Source organism: Sorex araneus, chromosome 1 (assembly GCF_027595985.1).
Source record: "Sorex araneus isolate mSorAra2 chromosome 1, mSorAra2.pri, whole genome shotgun sequence".
Classification (NCBI taxonomy): Eukaryota; Metazoa; Chordata; class Mammalia; order Eulipotyphla; family Soricidae; genus Sorex; species Sorex araneus.
In genome coordinates this window covers 291,324,090-291,347,524 of record NC_073302.1, presented here as the reverse complement: position 1 = coordinate 291,347,524, position 23,435 = coordinate 291,324,090, and the positions used below count along the sequence as shown (strand labels likewise).

The following is a 23,435-nucleotide window of genomic DNA, read 5'->3' as shown; positions in this document are numbered from 1 at the left end:
AGACAGAAAGACTGAAAAAGAAAGAGTCAGAGACACAGAGACAGACAGAGACAGAGAGAGAGAGAAGGAGAGAGGGAGGGAGGGAGAGACAGAGAGAAAGAGACAGGGAGACAGAAACAGAGAGACAGAGACACAGAGACAGAGACACAGAGACAGAGAGACAAGGAGCTAGGGAGGGAGACAGAGAGACAGAGCAGAGATGACCGAGGTCCAGCGTTGGCCTTGCACACGGCCCACTCAGCTTCGACCCCCGGAACCTCACAGGCCCGTCAGGAGTGACCCTGGGCCTGGCATCTGGAGGAAGCCCTGAGCACGGCTCCGTGTGGGCCAAAAAACAGTTGTTTTTTTTAAAAAAAAAAAAGAGAAAAATGGGATTTCTGGTTGCAGGTGTCCAGTGTCCACCCCAAGGCAGCGCCGTGAGTCCTGAGGATCAACGCCGCAAGGCGGCCACGGCCATGGCCACGGCCACGGGGCCGCCACAGCCAGACAGGCCCCTCTCGAGCGGGCGGGGCGGCAGGGGGGCTCTGTCTGCCGGGGCTGCGGCCAGCGGCGAGGGGAGAGAGGCCCTGAGGGACGGGCCCCGACACCACCTGCCCCGGCCCGAGAGTGGCCCGAGAGTGGCCAGGGCGCGTGGGAAACAGTGACTGTGAAAGACGCACGATGCAGGAAGGAGACCGGTGAGGGGGGTCCCCGTGGGTCGGGGGAAGGGCAGGGGCAGCTGGACAGTCCCCCATGGCCACATTTAAGGAAGTGATTCGTCATGCCCAGAACACAGACACCTCGGGCAGGCCGGGCCAGGTCACACAGATCAGATAACAGTCGCCCACACGCCACCGTGGCATTTACAGAAGCCACCGGGGAAATTCTCGAAGATTCCCGAGGCGGTGAGGAGCACTGGGACAAGATCAAGCGCAGATTTCACGAGCCCTCGGGAGGTGGCAGGACGCGATTTGTATCCACCCAGAGGGTCACTCAGGAGAGACGGGGGCCGGCGCAGCAGTCCAGGAGGCAGGACACTGGCCGTGCATGCCAGCCACCCAGGTCTGGTCCCCGGCACCCCAGAGCACCGCCAGGCTGATGCCTGAGTGCAGAGCCAGGAGTGAGCCCCGGGCATCTCCAGGTACGGCCCCAAGCATGTTAGTGACTAAAAGGCCACTACAAACACCCACGTGATGGGGGCTGGAGCAATAGCACATCGGGGAGGGTGTTTGCCTTGCATGCGGCCAACCCGGGTTTGATTCCCAGCATCCCATATGGTCCCCTGAGCACTGCCAGGAGTGATTCCTGAGTGCATGAGCCAGGAGTAACCCCTGTGCATTGCCAGGTGTGACCCAAAAAGCAAAAAAAAAAAAAAAAAAAGTGGTGAGCATATGTAAATTCGAAGTTTGACCTCGTGTCCAAATTTTTGCTTTTTGGGTCACACCCAGTGATGCACAGGGCTTACTCCTGGCTCTGCACTCAGGAATGACTCCTGCTGGCACTGGAGGGTGTGGGGGGGACCATACGGGATGCCAGGGTGCAAACCCAGGTCACTGTGTGCCCGGCAAATGCCCTCCCCACTGTACTATTGCCCCTGCCTCTTGTGTCTGAACTTTAAGAACTCTGACAACTCAGAAATAAGAAGATAACCCAAGCTTAAAAGGGAGGATTGAGAGAGAGAGAGAGAGACAGAGAGACAGAGAGACAGAGAGACAGAGACAGAGACAGAGAGAAAGAGGGGAAGAGGGAAAGAGAGATGGAGAGAAAGAAAGTGAGAGGGGGGGAAGAGGGAAAGAGAGATGGAGAGAGAGAAAGTGAGAGGGGGGGAAGAGGGAAAGAGAGATGGAGAGAGAAAGGGAGAGAAAGAGAGAGAGAAAGAGAGACAGAGAGAAAGAGGGGAAGAGGGAAAGAGAGAGGGGAAGAGGGAAAGAGAGATGGAGAGAGAGAGGGAGAGAGAGAGAGAAGGGAAAAGCACCAGCCATAGAGGCAGGCAGGGGTGCGGGTGGGGGTGATGGGAGGGACACTGGTGCTGGGAAATGTTCACTGGCGGAGGGGTGGGTGTTGGGATGTTACAGGCCTGAAATTCAATCATGAATGGCTCTGTAACACTTTACATATCTTTTTAAAAATAGATTGAAAAATAAAGCACAGGGAGGATGGGGCGGGGGAGCCAGAAGTCGTGGAAACGGCGAACATGCAAATGGCGATGCTTTCTGGTGATGCAAATTAGAGACCGTGGGACAGGGGGAGGCCAAGCCCACACCTGCCACCACGAGACTGCGGAGAGCAGCAGAGGGCCAGCCCAGCACTGGCCGCGGCCAGGAGACACCGGACATACAGGGAGCAGCGGCGATGGCGGGAGAGACGGACAGCGAGTCCCGTGTGCCCCCCCAGTTGGCTCACAAGCACAGTGCTCTCCGTCTCCAGCCTGGGCTGACCTGGAGACGGCCCCCTAAGCCGTCCCCGAGAGGGGCCCACGGTCGGGCTGCCCTGAGAGGCGGAGGCTCTTGTCCTCCTTCACAGGGCAGGGGCTGGGGGGGGTGTGGGGCCTTGCGTGCAGGGAGTCTCTGAGCCCCCAGCCCCACCCCAAAGAGCTAAGTTGTTTATTCCGGGCATAGGGGGTGCACGGATCGAGGGACACGCTCGGCCCCTCAGCCCGTCCCCAGCCACCCCAGCAGCCCCACAGCGCCCCCTAGCGGTGGCCCCGGCTGAGGCAAACCCTCTCAACCCGGCATCACCGGGAGAGGCCAGGCAGTGCTCGCGGGGAAGGCCCAGGGCCGGGTGCAGTTCCTCACCAGACTCGGTCACCAGAGTGAGAGCAAGCAAGAGGCCGGGGGCCAGGGCCGCCACCCGCAGGGGGAGTGGACGCCAGCCCCTGGCCTGATGCAGACCCAAAGGCCTGGGCCTACGAAAGGGGCCAACGCCAGGCCCCACGGAGCTGGGCGCTGGCTCCGCTTACCATCAGAGTCTTTCCGCGGAGACAGACGTCGGGGTGTCCAAACCGACCGCTCCGCCAAACCCTCGAGTGCCGGGGCTCGAACCCGAGCCAGCCACGTGCAAGGCAAGTGCCCAAACAGGCGGGAAACGGCCTCCTGGGGCCCCTCGGCCAAGACCCTCCTCCTCAGCGGCCCGTGGTGTCCAGGGAAAGGCATCTCTCCCGCTCCTGGGCGTGGCTGGGACCTCTCCCGTGCCCCTCCCCGTGCCGGGCAGAGCCTACAACCACGCGCACACCGTCGAGTTCCCCAGCCGCGACGCATCTGGAATTCTCGGCCCCGGATCCGGGTGGACGGGGACGGGCCATTCCACGCGGGTGGACGCGGGTCAGCCACAGACAGGCCTTCACTCCTACCCCCCCCAGCCCCGGCACGCACTTTGGGGGGCCAGCTCTAAAAGGAGGTGCATGGGGTCTTCCGACGGGGAGGAGGCAGTGCGCCTAGGGCTCTGCCCACGGCCTGCCCTATGCTGCCACCTAGTGGTGTCCACCGGCACTGCAGGCAAGGCTGTGGGCTAGCAGGGGAAGATGTCACCCAGGGTCCGCACTTTTGGTTTGGGTCGCTCTGGTTTTGGGGTCACGCCTGGTGGTGCTCAGGGCTAACTTCTGGCGGGGCTCGGGGACCACACCCAAGCCCGCCACGTGCAAGGCAAACACCCTAGTCTCTGTGCTATCGCTCCAGCCCCAGCCACGTTCATTCTAATGCCGTCAAGATTCTACTCCCAGGGCTGGAGCGATAGCACAGCGGGGAGGGCGTTTGCCTTGCACTCTGCCGACCGGGTTCAATTCCCAGCATCCCATATGGTCCCCCGAGCACCACCAGGGGTAATTCCTGAGTGCAGAGCCAGGAGTAACCCCTGAGCATTGCCGGGTGTGACCCCCAAAAAAAGAAAAAAAAAGATTCTACTCCCCCTCCCTTCTGTGCCCGCCTTCTCTCGCAGCAGAGGCTTGGGTATAAAGGAGCAAACCCGGGAGGCCTGGGCGGGGCGAGGGGCTGGAGCGCAGGCTTGGCACGTGGGGATCCTGGGCTCGATCCCCAGCACCACCAGGAGCTATCCCCCGAGCACTGAGCCAGGAGTAGTCCCTGAGCACTGCTTGGGGGAGTACAGAAGTAAATAATGATCACTTAGCTTACATGGGGAAAGGGAAAAAGACCAACAACTTCACTTTGCGAGCTGTCCGCTGTGCGTGTGCTCCCTGTGGCCTGCTGCAGGGAACCGGGCTCTCACGCCCGCGGGGCCCGGCCACTACCCTCTCCAGACCCCAACCCCCAGGGACCGGCAGCCCCTCACGCACAGAGGCCGGGCGAGACTCGGGTTCCAGGGCCCTCTCAGGGCACCCCCTTCCCGTTGCGTGGCTGGAAAACGTGACCCTGAGGTTCCCCCTCCCGGTGGGGAACCCCCAGACCACTCTGGACCAGACCAGGCACTTCCGGGCACGGCCCCCTCTGGTCCACACCGGCCCTCGGCCACACCGCGTCCCCTGGCTCCTCCCCGGGCACGACACGGTCCACTCTCCCCGCCGTGGCCAGGACGCCCGTGCCGGGCAGCTGGCCCCGGGAATGGCGTCTCTGCGGCTGGGGGACCACCCGGCAGGGCCAGGGCGGAGGGCGGCATCTTCCCCTGAGGCCCGGGGCCGGCTCTGCCCGGGACCCCGCGGAGAATGTTCGGGGGCTCCCGTTAGAAATGGATCTTCGGGGCCGGGGCGACAGCACAGCAGGAAAAGCGTTTGCCTTGCATGCAGCTGGCCCAGGTTTGATCCCGGCATCCCACGGGGTCCCCTGAGCACCGCCAGGAGTAATTCCTGAGCACAGAGCCAGGAGTAATCCCTGAGCATCGTTGGGTGTCACCCAAAAAGCAAAATAAAAATAAATAAATAAATAAATTCATTTTTTTTTTTAAAGAAATGAATCTTCTCTTCCACCCCCTGCCCGCTGCCTGGCCTCCACCCGGTGCCCCGGGAGTCAGTGTGGGCACCTGCAGCCTGCCCGCGGCTCTGCGGGCTCTGGGGGCTGAAGGCGCGGGGGCCCTGCCTGTCCCCAAGGCCCTCTCACGGCCACAGTCTGGGACCAACCACCACGGGCAGGTCGGATGGTCCCCAGACGACACAGACGCGGGCGAGGAAAGGATTCTGGGCACGGCTGCCCCGTGACCACCAGGAAACTCAGCGGGCTGGGGCCGAGCACTGAGGCCAGAGCTCGGCTCTAGGTGAGGTCTTGAGTCCCTGGGTTCTGGGGGCCAGGGAGGGATAGAGATCTAATCAGTGTCTCCCCCTTCCCGAGATGGAAACTGCCCTGCAGTGCCCAGCGCCCAAGGAACAGGACCTTGAGGTTTGGGGGGAAGCTTCCGGACTCACATGGGGTTCCTGCCTGCCAAGTGGGTGAGACCCTCAGGCTAGCCGGGGGCTTTCTACTGACGCACCCCCTCTTCTCTTGGGAAGCCAGCTGCCCACCCACGTCCCGGAGCTGCTATGCTGACACCCCCCGCCCCATGCGGGGCAGGGGGCCGGGGAGGGGTGGGGAAGGGCTGAGAGCAGGCGGAGAATAGGGCACGCTCCAGCCTGAGGCCTCCCTCAGGGCCTCCGTCCACGCAGGCTCAGAGCTGGACTCAGGAGTGATAGCGTAACGGGGAGGGCACCGGCCCTGCACGTGGACGACCCGGGTCCGATGCCCAGCCCCCCAGATAGCCCCCGAGTGCAGAGCCAGGCCCGAGCACTGTTGGTGTGACCCTAAATGAGGACAAACAAAGCAGCTCAAGTGCTGAGATAAGTGAAGGCCCATTTCAGGGACCAGAGGGTGGCGTGGGGGCCAAGGCGTGCACTGTAGGGAGAGCAGACCCCATTCCATTCCCGGGCCCCTGTCCCTGAGGGGTCTGGACACCGCTGGGGTGGCCCAGGAACCCCCCAGCGTCCCAGGGCTGGGCAGCACTGAGAAGAGTGGCCCCACCTTTCTCGGGCACCGCCTGAGAGAGTTGTTCACCCCATTTTATTTTTTTAACTTAGGACTCTGAGCATCTAAATCAGACTAGAAAATAGGGCCGAAACTGATTATTTCATAAGCCAAGGGAAGGCTCCGGACCCTGGGGATACGTGAAATCCCTCTTGGAAAGGAGGAAACTGTCTCTGATGCCTGGTCTGAAATACACGAGGACGCCACGGCTGCAGGGAAGGGTCTGAAGGACGCAGGCTCCTTTACCGGAACTCCCGGGTTCGAGAACGAAAGAAGCAGCCAGCGAAAGCCCCCACCAGATGGTCTCTGCGTCCCCCCAACAGGAAGTCACCCTGAAGGCCAGGACAGGGCCTGCAGTTAAGCCCTGGGGTGGGGGTGGGGCGTGAGATGGGGGTCGCCCAGGCCCCCTGCCTTGGATCCACTCTCGCCTGGTGACCAGCCCAGGCCCCCCAGCTCCCCCGAGCATGTTGGTCACGTGCACCCCCACATCCGCTCAGGCACAGCCCCGGGAACCCCAGCTCTGGAGGGCGGCAGCATCAGTGTGGTGTGAAAAGACCAATTTGTGCCACTAGGGGGCGCTGGCCGACAGCGGCACCCAAACAAGAGGGTCTGGGACCCACTGCCAGGGAGAGACCAGCACGAGGGTGGGCCGGGTCGGGCAGGACCCCCGACGCACCCCCAGAAGCCCTCCCGGAGACGTGGCATCAGGCACCCCAAGGGCTGGAGGGAAGGGCTCGACCCTCCGGTCCAGCTCTGGCCAGGAAACTCGGAGTAGCGGGCGGCCAGAGTGTGCGGCTCGTGGGGCCGCGTCCACCCTCCACCCTCGGCTTTCTGGATGGACACCCCAGTCCATCAGGCCCCGCCCTGCACACGAGTGGCCGCAGGGCAGCTCCCCCGCACGCCGCACACCTGCCCCCGCCCCCGGAGGAAGCGCCTGGCGCCCAACGCCCCCGACCCCACAGGGTGGCCAGCCGGGCAGGACCCCCCGCAAGCCCGAAGGCAAAGACGCGTGGTGCACTCGGCCGGGACCCGGGAGGCTCTGGGGGGCGGGCGGCAAGACTCGCCCGAGCACGTGGGCAGCACGGGCAGCCCCGGGAGCCACCAGTGGGCGCGGACACCAGCCCGGGAGCCCCCGAGTGCCAGCCACGCCGGAGCTGCTAGAGACCCAGGGACCCCCGAGGGGGCGGTCAGTATGTTCTAAGGCATGACGGCACGGGGGAGGGGGCGGGGGGTGGAGGTCGAGGGGGGGACGGCTCGGAGAGGCCGGGGAGGGTGAGAGCAGAAACGAGGCCACACAGGGCAGACGCACCCACTGCCACCACCGCAGCGGCAGCTGGTGTGGCCACTGCCACCAAAGGCAAGAGAGGAAATGACTTTTTTTTTTTGCTGGGCTGGGATCACACCTGACACTGCTGGGGGCGGGCGGGGAGGGAGGGCACTGTGCTGGGGGGTGTGGGGGCAGGGAGGGAGGGCTCCATGCTGGGGGTGGGGGCGGGGAGGGAGGGCTCTGTGCTGGGGGGTGGGGGCGGGGAGGGAGGGCCCCCGTGCTGGGGGGTGGGGGTGGGGAGGGAGGGCCCCGTGCTGGGGGGTGGGGGTGGGGAGGGAGGGCCCTGTGCTGGGGGGTGGGGGCGGGGAGGGAGGGCTCCGTGCTGGGGGGTGTGGGGGCAGGGAGGGAGGGCCCGTGCTGGGGGTGCTGGGGGGTGGGGGCGGGGAGGGAGGGCCCCGTGCTGGGGGGTGGGGGCGGGGAGGGAGGGCTCCGTGCTGGGGGGTGGGGGCGGGGAGGGAGGGCCCCGTGCTGTGGGGTGGGGGCGGGGAGGGAGGGCCCCGTGCTGGGGGGTGGGGGCAGGGAGGGAGGGCCCATGCTGGTGGGTGGGGGCGGGGAGGGAGGGCTCTGTGCTGGGGCAGGGAGGGCAGAGGCGGGAGGGAGGGCACCGTGCTGGGGGGTGGGGGTGGGGAGGGAGGGCTCCGTGCTGGGGGGTGGGGGCGGGGAGGGAGGGCTCCGTTCTGGGGCGGGCAGAGACCTCAGGCTGCACCTGAGTGGAGTCCGCAGGCCCGGCCTGTGCTCTGCCCTGAGCTACTCTGTAAGGCCCCACAGGGCGGGTGTTTCTTTTTTTATTTTCCCCCTTTTTGGGTCACACCTGGCGATGCTCAGGGGTCACTCCTGGCTCTGCACTCAGGAATCACTCCTGGCGGTGCTCGGGGGGCCATATGGGATGCCGGGGATCAAACCCGGGTCAACCACCTCCAAGGCAAACGCCCTCCCCGCTGTGCTATGGCTCCAGCCCCGGGGCGGGTGTTCCTTGCAGGAGAAAGCAGGGGTGGGGGGCGCAGGGGTGCAGCCAGGGCTCTGCTCTCGCACCCTCTGCAAGCTGAGGGCTCAGCACACCCCATACCAAGGGCATACCGTAGGGCAGCTTTGGGGAAAGAGAAAGTAACAGCGGCCGGGGCCGGGGTGGTGCTGGGTGGCGCCGCTTCCTTTCCGCTGGTTTCGGTTCCCAGGGCCCCAGAGCCGGGCGCAGGGCTGCGGGCACAGGGGCCTGGCTTCCCGGGGCCCTGGGCCAAGCAAGCCCACACCAAGGGGTCAGGAACCCGGGGCCAGCCGCGAGGGGACAGACCGCCCCGGCCCGCGCCGGCTCCTTCCGGAGAGGCAGGCTCGCAGCGTGGGTGCGAAACAAGCCAGGCCTCCTTCCCCTCGTCCGACTCCCTTTAAATGCTCGCCGGCGCCTGGAGCCGAGTTTCTGCAACGTGTGACCTCATAAACAAATCGTGTGTGGAAGGGCAAAACCACATCCAGGGCCGAGTCAGACGCGAGCGAGCCTCTCTTCAGAGCTTCCGGGCCCGCCGCCACCGAGGCCCAGACAACACAGAACTCCTCAAGGCGACGGGGCCTGCCGGAGAGGAGCGCGTTTCTAGAAAGAGCCCTCCCCGCACCCACGACGCAGAGGTCTCGCCCACAGGACCCGGGTCCCGGGATGTGCCCCTCCGGCATGGCGTTCTGATGGCGAGAAGGTGAGTGGGCTCGTTCCATCCCCCAGGCACTGGCCGGAGGGCAGCCGGCCTTGTCCAAGCATCATTTCATTTTAACTCATCAGCGAGACTCTGGGGGACATGCAGTGAGTGATCGGGCACACGGGGGGCACCTCTGCTCAGAGTCTGATGGCGGGACCCTCTGCAGCGCCGCCCTGCACGTGGGGGAAAGGCCACCTGGGAGGGGACGCTGATGGGACCGACCGTCAGCCCACGGAGGAGTCCCTGTCCATGGCTTCCAGTTAGAGCGTTTTTGCAAAATGCACCCAGAGGCTGAGAGGGAAGAAGGGGCCGTGGGGCCGAAAGCCGTTCACGAGAGCGGCCCCTCCTCAGACCTCCGCCAACAAGGCCTTGGGTGTGTGTGTCTTGCCCTGCTGTCTGAACGCAAGCATCGCTTGTCCCTGATGTGACAGCTGGGGCCCCGGGCTGGGGGCAGGGGGCCCGGGAGGGTCTCCCCGGAAACGATCTGTGAGCATGTCATCAACGGGACGAAACTGGGAGGAGGGTGGTGGTTAGGGGGGAAGCCAAGAGGGGAAAAGGGATGTAAAAACTCGCTGACACTGTGACTGCGGCTACTTGGAAATGCAGAGTTAGGGGCTGGAGCCAGGGCCCAGCGGGGGGGGGGGGCCTGCCTGGCCCGCAGCTGACCCGGTTCGTTCCCCGGCCTCCCGTGTGGCCCTCTGAGTCCCGCCAGGAGTGACCCGCGCGCGCAGAGCCGGGAGATACCCCTGAGCACAGCTGGGTATAGCGACCCCACCGCCCCTGCCCGCCACCCCCGAAAAGAAGAAACGGAGATCTCAAACTGAAAGCGCCCAAAGCAGTGTTCGCCGCCTGCCTGGGGGCCTCAAGGCTCTACACAGCGTGACGGGTACGGCAGTCGCACCCGGTGCCGAGGGTCTGACCCCACATCCCGGCTGGCTTAGAGGCCAGGGACTGGCTGGGCGCTGGGGGCGGGGGAGGGGGAGGGAGGGGGAGCACCGAAGCCACCATGAACCGCCCAGCAAAGGTACCGTTCCCACTCCCCCGTTTTCCCCGTTCTCGCTACTGACCGCCTGGGGGCTGGCCGGAGCCAGGCCCCGGGGCCAAGTGACGTTTCTGGAGGAAACTTCAGACACCTCCCACTCCCCCCGGCCTCCGCAAGCTTCCCCCTTTGTGGTGTGTCTATTTTTAAGTCACTGCGTGAAGTGTCACGGGCAAGTCCCACCCCCGGGGGGGTCAGTGGCCCCAACAACCACGGCCAACACCCCCTGGTAGGAAAGCGTTTTCTTTTTCCTTTTTTTTTTTTCCCCTAAATTTTCCGTAGTACTCCTACTGGGTTTGGGAGCACTAGACACAGAGTCTCGGGCTGGGATAACCCAGGAGAACAGAGCCAGATATGAACCAGGCCTGACTGACACTAAGGGGAGAGGGGAAGGCCGAGGGCCCCAAAGCCCTCCCCTGCCCTCAGCCAGCACGGCCCAGAGGAACTGACCGCCGGCCCCAACTCGGCCTGCGCTGGGCCGCCCCAAGGAGAATTCCCGAGCAGCCAGTCTGAGCCTCCCTCCCCGCGCTTCAGACGCAAAACGGAATCCGGGCTGCAGGACGGCTGGGCAGGATGGGGGCGACCGGCCCTACCCCCCACCCTCGGGCACGCAAGAGTGCCAGAGAGGCGTGGGAGTGGACCCTCGGCGCCACGGCCACCAGGGACGGCTCCAGCCCGTAAGGACGAGCTGTCAGAGCCAGACGAGAAGTCACCCAAGGGGGGCAAACTCTAACAGGCAAACCCCAGGGCCCCTCCCTCAGCCTGCTCGGCCCGGCCCCAGAAAGCTGAGGGGGGGGACGGACGCTAGGGAACAGCACCCAGAGAAAAGGCTGGTCTCTGGGGGGGGGGGAGCAGACACGCGACAGTCGGCTGAACAGGTAAGCGAGACAGCAGGCGTCAGTACTGAGTGCCTTGTTTCCGGGGAGCGTGGTCCTCTTGTGACAGTGCTCGGAGATTAGGACTATTCCTTGGCGGCGCCCAGGGATGGAACCTCGTGGGCAAGGCAGCCGCTGTGCCACCGCCCCGAAGCCCAGCCCCGGGAAAGCCCTTTGTGTTTGCTTGTTTGTTTCTTCTTTTGGGGGCACACCCAGAGAGGCGCCTGGCTCTGCACCCAGGAATGACTCCTGGGGGTGCTGGGACCACACGGGAAGCTGGGGATGGGGCGGGCCGCGTGCAGGCAAAGGCCTGACCTCTGTGCACACTCTCTCTGTCTGGCAGACACACCGAGATCCACCCGGCAACGCCCCCCTAAGGTGCCCCCCCCGGCGTGCAGGTCGCTCTGCGGGGCCCATGACGCTCCCTCACAACCAGTCTCAGGGGGGCCCGGCCCCCGGCCCAGAGTCCGACGAGTACCGGGTGGCCGCGCTGGTCTTCTACGGCTGCATCTTCGTCATCGGGCTACTGGTCAACGCCACGGCCCTGTGGGTGTTCAGCTGCTCCACCAAGAAGAGGACCACGGTGACCGTCTACATGATGAACGTGGCGCTGCTCGACCTAGTCTTCGTCGGCAGCCTGCCCTTCCGGATGGCCGCCCACGCCCAGGGCCGCTGGCCCTTCGGGCGCCCACTGTGCCACGTGCTGGGGACGCTCACGGCCCTCTACCCGAGCATCGCGCTCTGGCTGCTGGCCCTCATCAGCGCCGACCGCTACATGGCCATCGTCCAGCCCCGCCACGCCAAGGAGCTGAGGAACACAGGCAAGGCCGCGCTGGCGTGCGCGGGCGTCTGGGCCATGACCCTGGCCGTCACCGTGCCCCTGCAGCTGCTGGACGGGGAGCCCGGCGGGGAGGGCGGCGCTGCCACGTGCTGGCAGCTGTTCGAGGCAGTGCACTCCCGGGCCGGCCATGCGCTCACCCTCACTCGGCTGCTGCTCTTCTTCCTGACGCCCCTGGGCATCATGCTGGGCTGCTACCTGGTCATCGTGCACAGCCTCCTGCGCGGCCGCACGTCGCGGCTGAAGCCCAAGGTCAAGGAGAAGTCCATCCGCATCATCGCCACGCTGGTGGCGCAGGTGCTGCTGTGCTTCACGCCCTTCCACGTGTGCGTCGCCCTCCAGATGCGGGCGGGCGAGGAGGAGGAGGGCGGCGGCGGGCCCGGGCCCTGGGGCGCCTTCACCGCCTTCCTCATGAACCTCAGCACCTGCCTGGATGTCATCCTCTACTACATCGTGTCCAAGCAGTTCCAGGCCCGCGTCATCAGCGTCATGCTGTACCGCAACTACCTGCGCAGCGTGCGCAGGAAGAGCGTCCGCTCCGGGAGCCTCCGGTCACTGAGCCACGTGCACAGCGAGATGCTCTGAGCAGGGAGCCCGGCCCCGCCCCGCGGCCCGGTCGCAACTCGCCCTGGGAACCCTGCCACCGGCCCACGCCCCCAGCTCCTGAAGAACGCACTGTGAGAACAGGTCCGGGACGGGGGAGGAGGTTGTCGTGGCAAGAGGGGCACGAATAAATATTCGGAAGCAGCCGAATAAATATTGCTTTGGATTCATGGAGAAGGCATCTGCATGGCTTCGTGATGACCCACATAGAGCACTTGCGTGATTAATGAGTGGGGAGGGAATCCAATCCAGGTGACAAGAGGTCAACAGGTTTGTGTGGGGCTTTCCGTATTTTTTATCAGGAAGATAAGACTGGAGAAGCTTTTCAGCTAGGGGGCAGCTTTGGGTACGGACGTGACTGCCGAGGCTTCCGGAAGTACAGGAGGTGGGGGGAGGTAGCCCCTCCCGGCCCCAAGAAAGCCTGGAGATTTCAGTCACAAAACCTGCATACCTGAATTTTCAGCAGATTGTGTCTCGGTGAGTTCTGTCCTCAGATGGTGGGGTACGGCTGGGGGCATGGCGGCGATTACGGATTGTGGGAATCTGGCTGCCTGGGCTCGGCTTGGGTGGACACCAGGCTGAGCCGCCCCCCTCCCCTTTCTGATTTACCCTGGTCTGTTCAGTCTGTGCGGGTCCAAGATTAACTGTGGCTTTTGATCTCTTTCAAGATTTATTTATGGGTCTCTGAAGCAAGGCGGGTAAATGAGCTTGTGTGGCTGAGCCGGAGGTGGTTTGTGGGTGTAGTTTCCACATACCTAACTTTTGGCCGTTTCATTTCTCAGGACACTTGGTCCTGAGTTGTCAGGGTCTGGTCAGACGCACAGCGGCAATTTTGGGGTATCAGGAAGCCTGCAGGCACCACCAGGCTGCTGATGCGCTCGCCCCGCAGGTACAGGCTGGCCTGCTGCTGGCACCACACCCCCACCCAAGATTACTTCTATGTGCGAGTGATTCTTGCTGCCAACTAAGTCAGGAGGCAAAAAAAAAAAACAACTACAATGCAGCTACTGTCAAACGCATTCCATTAAACACGTTCCAGCTAGATGCAGCTCCCGTTGGTTTAATTTACACTCGAGATTGCTGCTCGAGGGCCAACGCTTCACGTCCTAAAAACACCAAAATTCCAAGATGACTACTCAAATAATCTGTTCCACTGCTCATCTGTCCCTGGCTGAAGAGCAAACTGGAGGGAGCAAGCACACGGGGGGAAGGGGAGCAGGGGGCACGCGAGGCCCTGCCTGCAGCCCCCCACCCACCTACTTGCGGAAACTCAGGCGCTGGGTGCTCACGTGCCGAGTGCTCACTCTGCAGCCAGCTCTCTGCAAGCCCACGCTGGAAACCCAGCCTGACACCTTACTCTCCTCCGGAGCCCGAGGACAGCTCGTGAGACCGGGTGTCTGAGGCCAGGGGGAAGGTCTTCCTGCAGTGGCGCACTGCTCCCACGTGATTACACGTCGCATCACAGAGACAGACCGACTTTCCCAGGGCACATGTCGCTGCATCCCGAGCACGAGCTCCAACCTTGGATTCTGACCTGAGCCTTGCCGTTCGGGTTCCCCTAGCACAGCCGCAGACCAATGAACTTCTCCATTTGAAAAGAAAAGGAAGTGAACCTACATCTGTGAAGCCCATATGACTCTAAATGGAAGTGTGCAACTGCTTCAACCAGAGCTTCCTGCCTCTGCGAGATCACCCTGACTAGCCTTAACACGATTGCATTTTTGTTTTTGTTTTTGTTTTTCTTTCTTTTTAGCTTTTGGGCCACACATGATGGCGATCAGACATTCTCTGGGCCAGGCTCCCGGGGGAATGGATGTTGTGCCGGGTCAGCCACACGCAAGGCACGCGCCCTCCCCACTGTAGCGTATCTCCGGCCCCAGGGTCACCTTCTAAGGAGGCTTAGAATCAAATAATCCTTTGATTATAGAAGGAGGTTAATAGCTAACCAGGGAAAATTCACAGCCTTGAAAAAGAGAGACAGACAGACACTAGGGAACTGAATCAGGAAACAGCACTTTACAGAGGCAAAGAGGTTCTGTGACTGGCTCCGCTAAAGAACAAGCTCTGCTGTTCCAGTCAGTCGCCAGTTGCAATAAGCTTCAGAGCTTCACAGGGCCATTCTCACGGCGACCCAGGATAAAGGAATCAGGGAGCTACAAAGACATCTTCTCTGAACAAGAAAAAATTCTTGAGGGTCTCAGCTTGAAAAGTGAGCGAGATGCTCTAGCGGCACAATCATTTCCGAAGCAGGAAAAACACCCCCTACATCTGATACGCCGTCTCTGGTGCGTGTGGAGAGTCGGGGCCGGCCGTCAACTTGGCAGGTGCGGCTGCTGCTAGGAAATCTATTAAGCACCGACTTGTCTTTTCACTTGCTTTTCTGGGGGAGAGGAGTTAAATCTGAAAACACGGAGTCAACCAAGTGAACAAATGTGTCCGAGTTCCCACAACAGAACATCCAACTGCACTGTCGCACTGTCATTCCATTGTTCACTGATTTGCTCGAGCGGGCACCAGTAATGTCTCCATTCTGAGACTTGTTACTGTTTTTGGCATATCGAATACGCCACGGGGAGCTTGCCAGGCTCTGCCATGTGGGCAGGATACTCTCGGTAGCTTGCTGGGCTCTCTGAGAGAAATGAAAGAATCGAACCCGGGTCAGCCATGTGCAAGGCAAACACCCTACCCACTATGCTGTCGCTCCAGTCCAGAACATCCAACACCCAGTTAAATATTATTTTTAGCGTGTGATGCGGATTTTCCGAGTTCTTCTTCAGAAAAGAACTCGCGTCGGTGGGGGCGAGTCCGAAAGGCAGCGTGAGAGCTGTGCTCTGCGGGCCCTGTATGTTCCTACAGTGCTCACGAGCACAGCAGGAAACGGCTGACCCATCCGGAGTAAGGTCAGAGACTTTTCAGACAATTTGAAAAAAACAAACAGGCACGTAAACAGTGACCCTCTGAAAACCATCTGCACCCCCGGGCAGCCGTGCCTCAGGCTGGGGTCACTAGGTCCCCGTGGCCCAGCGGGTACTTCGCTTTGTAAACCTGAAGGCAACGGTGACCCGAGCAGCTAAGCCAAGGCAGGAGAAAGGGGGACGAAGCAGGGGACAGTTCGGAAACCGTCCCCCCCCCTGCCTGCAGCGGGTCCCGGTGTGAGTGTGCCCCCACAGCCGGTGGAACAAGGTCGGCCCCGGCAGGCGCACCAGGGGACACAGCACCTGGGGACGGTGACGCGACACTGTAAGGGTGCCAGAGGGGCGCGGGGTCCTGTGCTGGCGACACGTAAGCTGGAGTCCTGCCCAAGGTCAACCCGGAGCGGAAAGAGAAGCTGGCGGGTGGGGAAAGGCCCGTCTGGGACCGTGGCTGGGAGAGCTGCTGGCTGGGGGGGTCTGGAGCCCACCAGGAGGTTTTGGGAAGGGGGGGCAAGTATGGTTGGGAAGGGGGGCAGACTGGCACCACCCTGTTCCCCCATGTCCACAGAGGGACCCGGGCACGCAGGGGAGGGGGAGGAGGAGGCGGCGGAAGGGAAGCCTCAGATCCGGCCAGAGTGGTGGGGGGCCGCGGAAGGAGCCGGGGGCCACGGGGAGGGAAGACTGGCCACCAGCTGCGGGGACGGAAGGCCTTGACCCTGCCAGGAAACTGCCGGAGAGTTCCTGCAGAAACTAGGCGGGAGGGGGGACGAGTGACAGAGCACGGGGTGGGCGCTTGCCCGGCTGCGGCCGCCGACCCAGGTTCCACGCCCGGCACCCCAGTGGTCCCCTAAGCACCACCAGGACTGATCCCTGAGAGCAGAGCCAGAAGTGACCCCTGAGCATCACCAGCTGTGACCAACACCCCTCTCCCACCCACCCCTGCCCAAAGAGAAAATTGTGGAGGGGAGAGAGATTTGGGCCGTGATGGGAAAGAAGGATAATGCCGTGTGGGGGGGAAGCGTTGCCAGTAGAGAACGTTAAGGAGGACAGAGTCAGGGGCCAGAGCGACGGCACCACGGGGAGGGCGCTGGCCTTACACGCAGCAGACCCCGAGTCCGATCCTCAGCCTCCCTACAGCCCCCGAGCACGCAGGAGTAACTCCCAAGCACTGCCTGGGGTGGCTCAAAAACAAAACCAAAAGCAACAAAAAAGAAAAGAAAAGAAAGGAAAGGAAAGCGGAGTCATTTCCTGAATTTCTGAGGCTGTGAAACAAACCAAAATGGATTTTTATGTGTTACATATACATATATATAGTTACGAAATGGAAGCATTCATGTTCCCTGGCATGAATGCTCAAAGTTCCTGCATTCCAAGACTCCTCCTGCCACGCCTCACCATCTGAAAGCGAGGAGAAGCCCGTTCTCTCTCGGCGACGGCTGAATCATCACTGCCAGCTTTTCCAATGGGGACGTTAGAGCTTGTGAGTTTATTTAAATCTGTAGCTCTTGCAACCACTTAAACAGGCAAACGCTTTCCGGCTTTAAGAATAAAAATGGGCCTATGACCTCCAAGTTAAATTAACCGATCTCTCGCATACCAGTTACTGGAATTCCACAAAGAACTATCATTTGTACAAACATAGAACTGTCATAAAATTCTGTCGCATTAACTCGGTGAGGGGGAGAAGCCGTCAGACCGGAACCATCATAAACAAGAATCAAAAGTTATGATGCTATCCGTGTCTCAGAGTGACTCAACTGAGATCCCACGACACGCTCGAAGGTTCCCGCCACCCGGGGACAGGGACAACTGCCTGAGACGTCCCCAGGGCAAAACGCAGAGCCCTCCGGGCAGCGCTGGTGCTGCTCTGAACCCAAACGGCCATTGCTGATGAGCTGCTATTCTCCACCAGGGCAGGGCAGTGCCCTCAAGCCTCCGTCAAATGTCAAGCACAGCCAGGGGACACAAGGGAAACTGAGTGGAACCAGACGGAGCTTCAGTCGTCTCTCCTTGGCACCAAGAACCTTCTGTTCTCAGAGGCAGCTGACGCAGCCCTGGGGGCGGGGGGGGAGTGTGGCCCACTCTTCTCCTAGGAGCCCCGGGCCCAGGGCGCAGTGTAACTGAGAAAATTATTAGATCGCTGTATTCTAAAGACGGGGCTCCAGAGTCAGTGGGAATCGCAGCATAATCAATGACCCAGCCATCCTCAGAAACCGATCTAAGTAAGCCTGAAGTTACTGCACACAGGGTCTAAGAAACACTGATATTTCACAGTATATCATCAACTGCAGACTCAGACCGTCAACTCGGAAATGCTTTAGGTCGTTTATATGCATTCACTGCTCTTCTCCTTGGTGCTACTGGGTTCAGGCACGACATGGCTACTTTTTTGTTTTGTTTCCCAAAGGTGTACAGACTATAAAAGTGCTGGGCTAGGTCGCCTTGGAAAGTTGGCTACAAAGTGATGAATTTATACACCTGACTTGTTGGACATAAATGATACCTGACTCTATAAAAACCCTTGAAGCTGGGGGTGTGGCTCAGGGCACACAGCACGTGACTCAGAGACGGGGGTCCTGGGGGCAATCTCCAGCACAGCAAAGAGAAAAGGGGAAAAAAAACAAAATCATTCTTCAAGAGCTTAATCTGAGGGCCGGAGAGATGGTTAAATGGACTGGGGCACACGCTTTGCGTGGGGCAAGCCCGGGTTCAAACCCCAACTGCGTGGTCCCCTGAGCATCACCAAAAGTGACCTCTGCACCTTCTCCAGATGGAGCCCTGGCGACACTGAGCAGCAACTAACACGGCTCCGGGATTCGGGACTGGGACACATCCGAGCCGCGGGGGGGGGCACTGGAGTGGGGCGGCGCCAGCCCAAAACTCCAAGTGGTCCCGGCCACCGGAAGTCACGCCCTCAATCCACCATTGGCGCCATCTTGCCACAATCAACAGAGAAGCGGCAGGCATTCTGGTGAGCAACGCGGCCCGGAAAATGCTCCGGACCCGAATTGGGGCCAACAACACCGGGGAGCCGGAAGGAGGAGGTGCAACCAGCACACCTTCTCCAGATGGAGCTCTGGCGACACTGAGCAGCAACTAACATGGCTCCGGGATTCGGGACTGGGACAGATCCGACCTTTTCTAAAACCTGAAAACATACAATCTTTTAATGGAAAACTAATTATCAAATGCTTCCTTAGTAGGTTTATCTTGTTTGGGGGTATAACTCCCACAACAATAGTGAGTTTTGTGTTGAAATATGGAACGTAATCAAGGTGAAGAGAAAATGAAGTGAAATTCATCAGTTATACAGTTGGGGTGGGGGGCGGGGGCGGGGGGTATACTGGGGAGTTTGGTGGTGGAATATGGGCACTGGTGAAGGGATGGGTGTTTGAATACAGTATAACTGAGACATAAACCTGAGAACTCTGTAACTTTCCACATGGTGATAAAATAAAAAAATAAATAAATAAATAGAAATACAAAATAAATAAATAAATATATAATTAAATTTTTAAAAAAAGTGACCTCTGAGCTACTCTGAGCGCTGAGCCAGGAGGAGTCCCTGAGCACTGTCAGGTGAGGCCCCCGAGCCAAACCCCCACACAGAAGGAAACCAAACCAAAAGCATACCTTCAAATTGACTGTATGTCCTAAGCAAATCTACTTTACACTTCACGCAAATTCACAGTCCTAAACACACCTCACAAAGCTACAAAGACATAGCGACGACACAACACACCAACCAACTCTATCCTCAGAAACAGAACATGAAATTCATGGAAAAAATTCTCTAAAATATGGAAATTTCTAAGCTGAGACCCAAAGGAAGGAAAAAAAAAAAGGAACGAGGGTAAAAAAGACTGTTCCGAGAACATGATAAAAACGTCAACAGCGGACACTGGATTCTTTTCTAACTTGCTGACCCCCTGTGATTTCATTAGATCTCAAACATTTAAACTGATTATTCTCCGACCGCTCAGGCTCCAGCGGGGAGCTCGGCGCGTCTCGGGGCTACTCACAAGCCAGAGGGCAGACTCCGGGCCGCGGTGATGCCGAAGGAGACGCGCACGGCCTCGACGAGCAGGAAGTCCACGGCGGCCGACAGCACCCAGGAGCCCAGCAGGAAGGACTGAGAGAGAAACAGGGCGACAGTGAGGGGCCCGGGGGAACCAGCACACGGACGGCAGCGGGTCAGCACCCGTCTCCGCACACCGCCAGAGCCTGGGTTCGAGACAGACTTTTCAAAATGAGGCTGTGGAACCACACTGTTCACAGACATGAACTCCCGTGACTCGTAAGCTCGCTGGAGAAATGGCCTGTTTGGGGGAACGTATCTCTTTATTTCGCCAGGCTTGAAGTGCTCAGCGCCTCCTCCTGGCTCTGCACTCAGGATTCACTCCTGGCGGTGCTCGGGGGACCCTATGGGATGCTGGGGATTGAACCCAGGTCGGCCGCATGCAAGGCAAACGCCCTCCCCGCGGTACTATCGCTCCGGCCCCCAGAATGATGTATTTTTAACAAGTACACCATTTAACAAGCGATAGAGGTAAAAGAAGTGATCAGAACTTCAGTAAAGTCCAATTTAAAAAATCCCTTTTTCAGATCCTTGATTAGGATTTTTTAAAAACTCTAATCAAGATTTTTTTACTAACCACATACTTGATATTATAGATAATTATTACTATTTATTATGGTAGTGGATTTAACTTTTTTCTCTTTAACTAATAAAGTCCATTCTTCAAATCAGATACAGGATCATGTAATTCAAAGATAACTGCTAATAATTTAACAAAATAATAAAATAAGAGTTTAACAAAAGCAGCAATAAAAAACCCCTGCAAATTAAGAAAAATATTTGTCTATGCCCCAAGTAGCAAAGGGGAAAATACACAAAAACTTACTGCAAATTTCCTGCTCCCATATCTCCTCTCAAATATTCTGAAATTATAAATCAGCAGGCTGCTGCAGAAAGCATCCTTTAGGTCAAGGCAAATGATTCTTCCACAGATCAGCCTCCAAATCTGGGCAGGGGTTGCAAAGAGAATAAGAAATCAGAGTACTATTTGTTCACGTCTCTCTTCCTAACAAACTTACCATTTAGTTTATACTGATTTTTTATACTCTAAACAAACTAATTCTGCATACACAAAAGGAAAGCTACAGATGTTTTTCCTCAGAAATAAGATCAATGCTTTCATATTAAAAATCACATCCATATAATGGCTCAAAAATATTTTGAATCATATTATTGCTTCTTGTAAAATATTTATTATATTATTAAGACAGTAAACCATTATTATTAAAACAATAATATCATTAAAACAATAGAAACTTCCCTGTCAAATAATTTAGGATCAGGCTCACTAAAAAAAAAAGGGCTCACATCACCTGAAGCCACGTCCGGTGATACTCAGGGCTCACTCCTGGCTGTGTCCGGACTCACTGCCGAGATGCCCAGGGGACCATTACGGGGTGCCAGGGACCAAACCTCGGTTGGCCGCATGCAAGCTACTATCTCTCTGATTCCAAATTTCAAACTTCTAACATGATTGAAAATAAAAGGCTAACAGGCACTCTAATGCAACTGAATAAAACAAAATCACCGAAATTTAGGTATAAATCCAAAATTACACATTCCTGAGCTAAAGTTTAATTTTCAGCCTACTGGAGTAGCAGCTATGTAACTACATAGGAAGCAGAGTATGTCAACGACTGCTGAAATGAGATTTAAAATAACTCAACTGCTGGTTTATTTAAATCAGCTTCTAATCGGGTGAAAAAATAGAAGGGGCAGAAAAAGAAGGCACCACTCAAAGGTCTAATATTATGTCTTTTTTAGATTTGGAGGGTTTTTTTGTTTTTTATTTTATGGGGCAGGGAGGGCTTTCAGCCGCACTCAGTGGTGCTCAGGGGTCCCCCGTCACTCCTGGTGCTGCCGGGATTAAGCCAGGGTCAGTGGGACTCGGGCCAGGTGCCTTCACCCCTGTCTCTCTGGCCCCTCTTCCACACTGTTAATCAGAAGACCATCCGCAGCACATGCTGATGGTGAGAGAGAGAGGGAGGGAAAGAGAGAGAGAAGGAGGGAGGGAGAGAGGGGGAGAGAGAGAGGGAGGGAGAGAGGGAGAGGGAGAGAGGGGGGAGAGGGAGAGAGGGAGAGAGAGAGAAGGAGGGAGAGAGGGAGAGAAGGAGGGAGAGAGGGAGAGAGAGAAGGAGAGAGAGGAGTGAGTAAGGCAGGGAGCCGGTGGGGGGGAGGAGAGAGAGAGAGAGAGGGAGAGAAAGAGAGGGAGGGAGGGAGAGAGAGAGAGGGAGAGAGAGGAGTAAGGCAGGAAGCCGGTGGGGGGGAGGAGAGAGAGAGAGAGAGGGAGGGAGAGAGAGAGAGGGAGAGAGAGAGAGAGAAGGAGAGAGAGGAGTGAGTAAGGCAGGGAGCCGGTGGGGGGGAGAGGAGAGAGAGAGGGAGAGAGAGGGACAGAGAGAGAGAGAGAGAGAGGGAGGGAGAGAGAGAGAGGGAGAGAGAGAGGGGGGGAGAGAGAGAGGGAGAGAGAGGGGGGGGGAGAGAGAGAGAGGGAGAGAGAGAGGGAGGGAGAGAGAGAGAGGGAGAGAGAGGAGTGAGTAAGGCAGGGAGCCGGTGGGGGGGGGGAGGAGAGAGAGAGGGAGAGGGGAGAGAGAGAGAGAGAGAGAGAGTACAAACACTAAGCCCATCTCTCCACTCCTTGTTTATATTTCAGTGAAGCACACAGAAACCAAAGTTTGTTTCTGAAACTTTTTTGTTTTGAGGCCACACCCTGCTCAGGGTTACTCCTGGCTCTGTGCTCAGGAATTAGTCCTGCCGGTGCTGGGAGGACCCTGTGGGATGCCGGGGGTGGCACCCGGGCAGCTGAGCCCGCCCTCCACCCTGCTGGGGCGACTCTCTGGGAGGTGCCGCTCTCTGTGCCCGGCCAGAGCCTCCGAAACGAAAGGTCCGCGCTCCCCGCGGGCCGAGAGCTCTCCGCAGAGAGCCGTCCCCCCCCCACCCCGCCCCCTCCACCCCCGGCCCATCTGTCTCCGCTCAGCCCGTGGGATCCGCCTATTTTCGGTAGCTCCGAATGATGTCAGTGGCACCACTCAGCATCGGCTCCTGTCCCGGCGTCCTGACGGCACCGCGGGAACAGCTCGAGCCGGGCCGGCTGGAGCTCGCACGGGGCCTCCTTCCTTGCCGTGTCGTGACGGGGCCTTTAGGGTCTGCCCGCCTGCCCCCGGGCACCGGGATGGCTCTGAGTGTCCCCAGGGGCTCCGTCCGGGGGTAGGGAGAGGCAGGCCCCTGCTGGCCGCCCCCCCTGCCTCCACGGATGGCCCCGCAGCACTGCCAGGGGTCACCCCCAGGCTGTGCCGAGGACCGCCAGTGACCACGCCCGCGGGCACGAGTGACCATGCGGGGCAGGCAGCGAGCAGAGGCACCGGGGCTGACCGCGGCAGAGCCTTACCTGGAGGTCATCCTTGACGGCCTGGAGGTCATACACGAAGAACCTCTGGCAGTGAGGCACGATCAGGGCCAGCAGGAGGGACAGGGCGCTGGGCACCAGCAGGAGGCTCTTGGACAGCGGGGCCTTGTCTGGGGGGAGAGAGAGAGAGAGAAAGCACTACTTCAGGAGTGACCATGACCTCAGAAATGCCCCGGAGGTGCTGGGCCAGAGCACAGTGGGGCGGGCGCTGGCCTTGCACCTGGCCCCCTGGGGCTCGATCCCCGGGATCCCGCAGGGTCCCCCGAGCTCTGCCAGGAGTGACTGCTGAGTGCAGAGCCAGGAGGAGCCCCTGAGCATCGCCGGGTGAGCCCAAACCTAAAGCAACACCCTCCTCCAAAAACAACCATATCTGTGAAGAGAATTCACTTTTTTTTTTTTTTTGGCAACAGAACCAAGACTCAGTTTGCAAACTTCAGCACTGAGTTCTGTTTTTCAAGGGCGAAGGCAGCAGAGGGGCTAGTCTCAGAAGTACTCACAGGCTACTCCTTGCTCAGTGCTCAGGGGGGCCTGGTGGTTCAGGGCACGGCACCAGGGCGTCCAGCATGCCCGGCCTGAGCTCGGCGACTGAGTTCTCTCTCCTGCCCCTGGCACTGAGCCTTCCCTTTGCATGAGGAGCGGGCGCTGGGGGCCCACGCGATGACATCAGGGCTCACTCCTGGCTCTGCATTTAGGGATCACTGTTGGCGGAACTCGGGGGCCACCTTCGGGATGGGGTGGGGCTGACCCTGTATAAGGCCAG

General features: G+C 59.5%; 2 protein-coding genes across 2 annotated transcripts in view; one reads left to right on the top strand and one right to left on the bottom strand.

Moving 5' to 3' along the window:
• UBAC2 (UBA domain containing 2) overlaps positions 1-23,435 on the bottom strand; it is a 95,638-nt gene that overhangs the window by 54,650 nt on the left and 17,553 nt on the right. Inside the window, exons 2-4 of the mRNA XM_055121819.1 lie at positions 22,658-22,785; positions 20,099-20,218; positions 19,217-19,326 (exon numbers count right to left, since the gene is read on the bottom strand). Of these exons, the coding sequence (XP_054977794.1) occupies positions 19,217-19,326; positions 20,099-20,218; positions 22,658-22,785 (358 nt within the window). The remainder of the gene's footprint in view (positions 1-19,216; positions 19,327-20,098; positions 20,219-22,657; positions 22,786-23,435) is intronic.
• Positions 11,113-12,306, top strand: GPR18 (G protein-coupled receptor 18). The gene has a single exon (XM_004614062.2). The coding sequence runs from the start codon at positions 11,257-11,259 to the stop codon at positions 12,262-12,264; it is 1,008 nt and encodes a 335-aa protein (XP_004614119.2). The 5' UTR covers positions 11,113-11,256; the 3' UTR covers positions 12,265-12,306.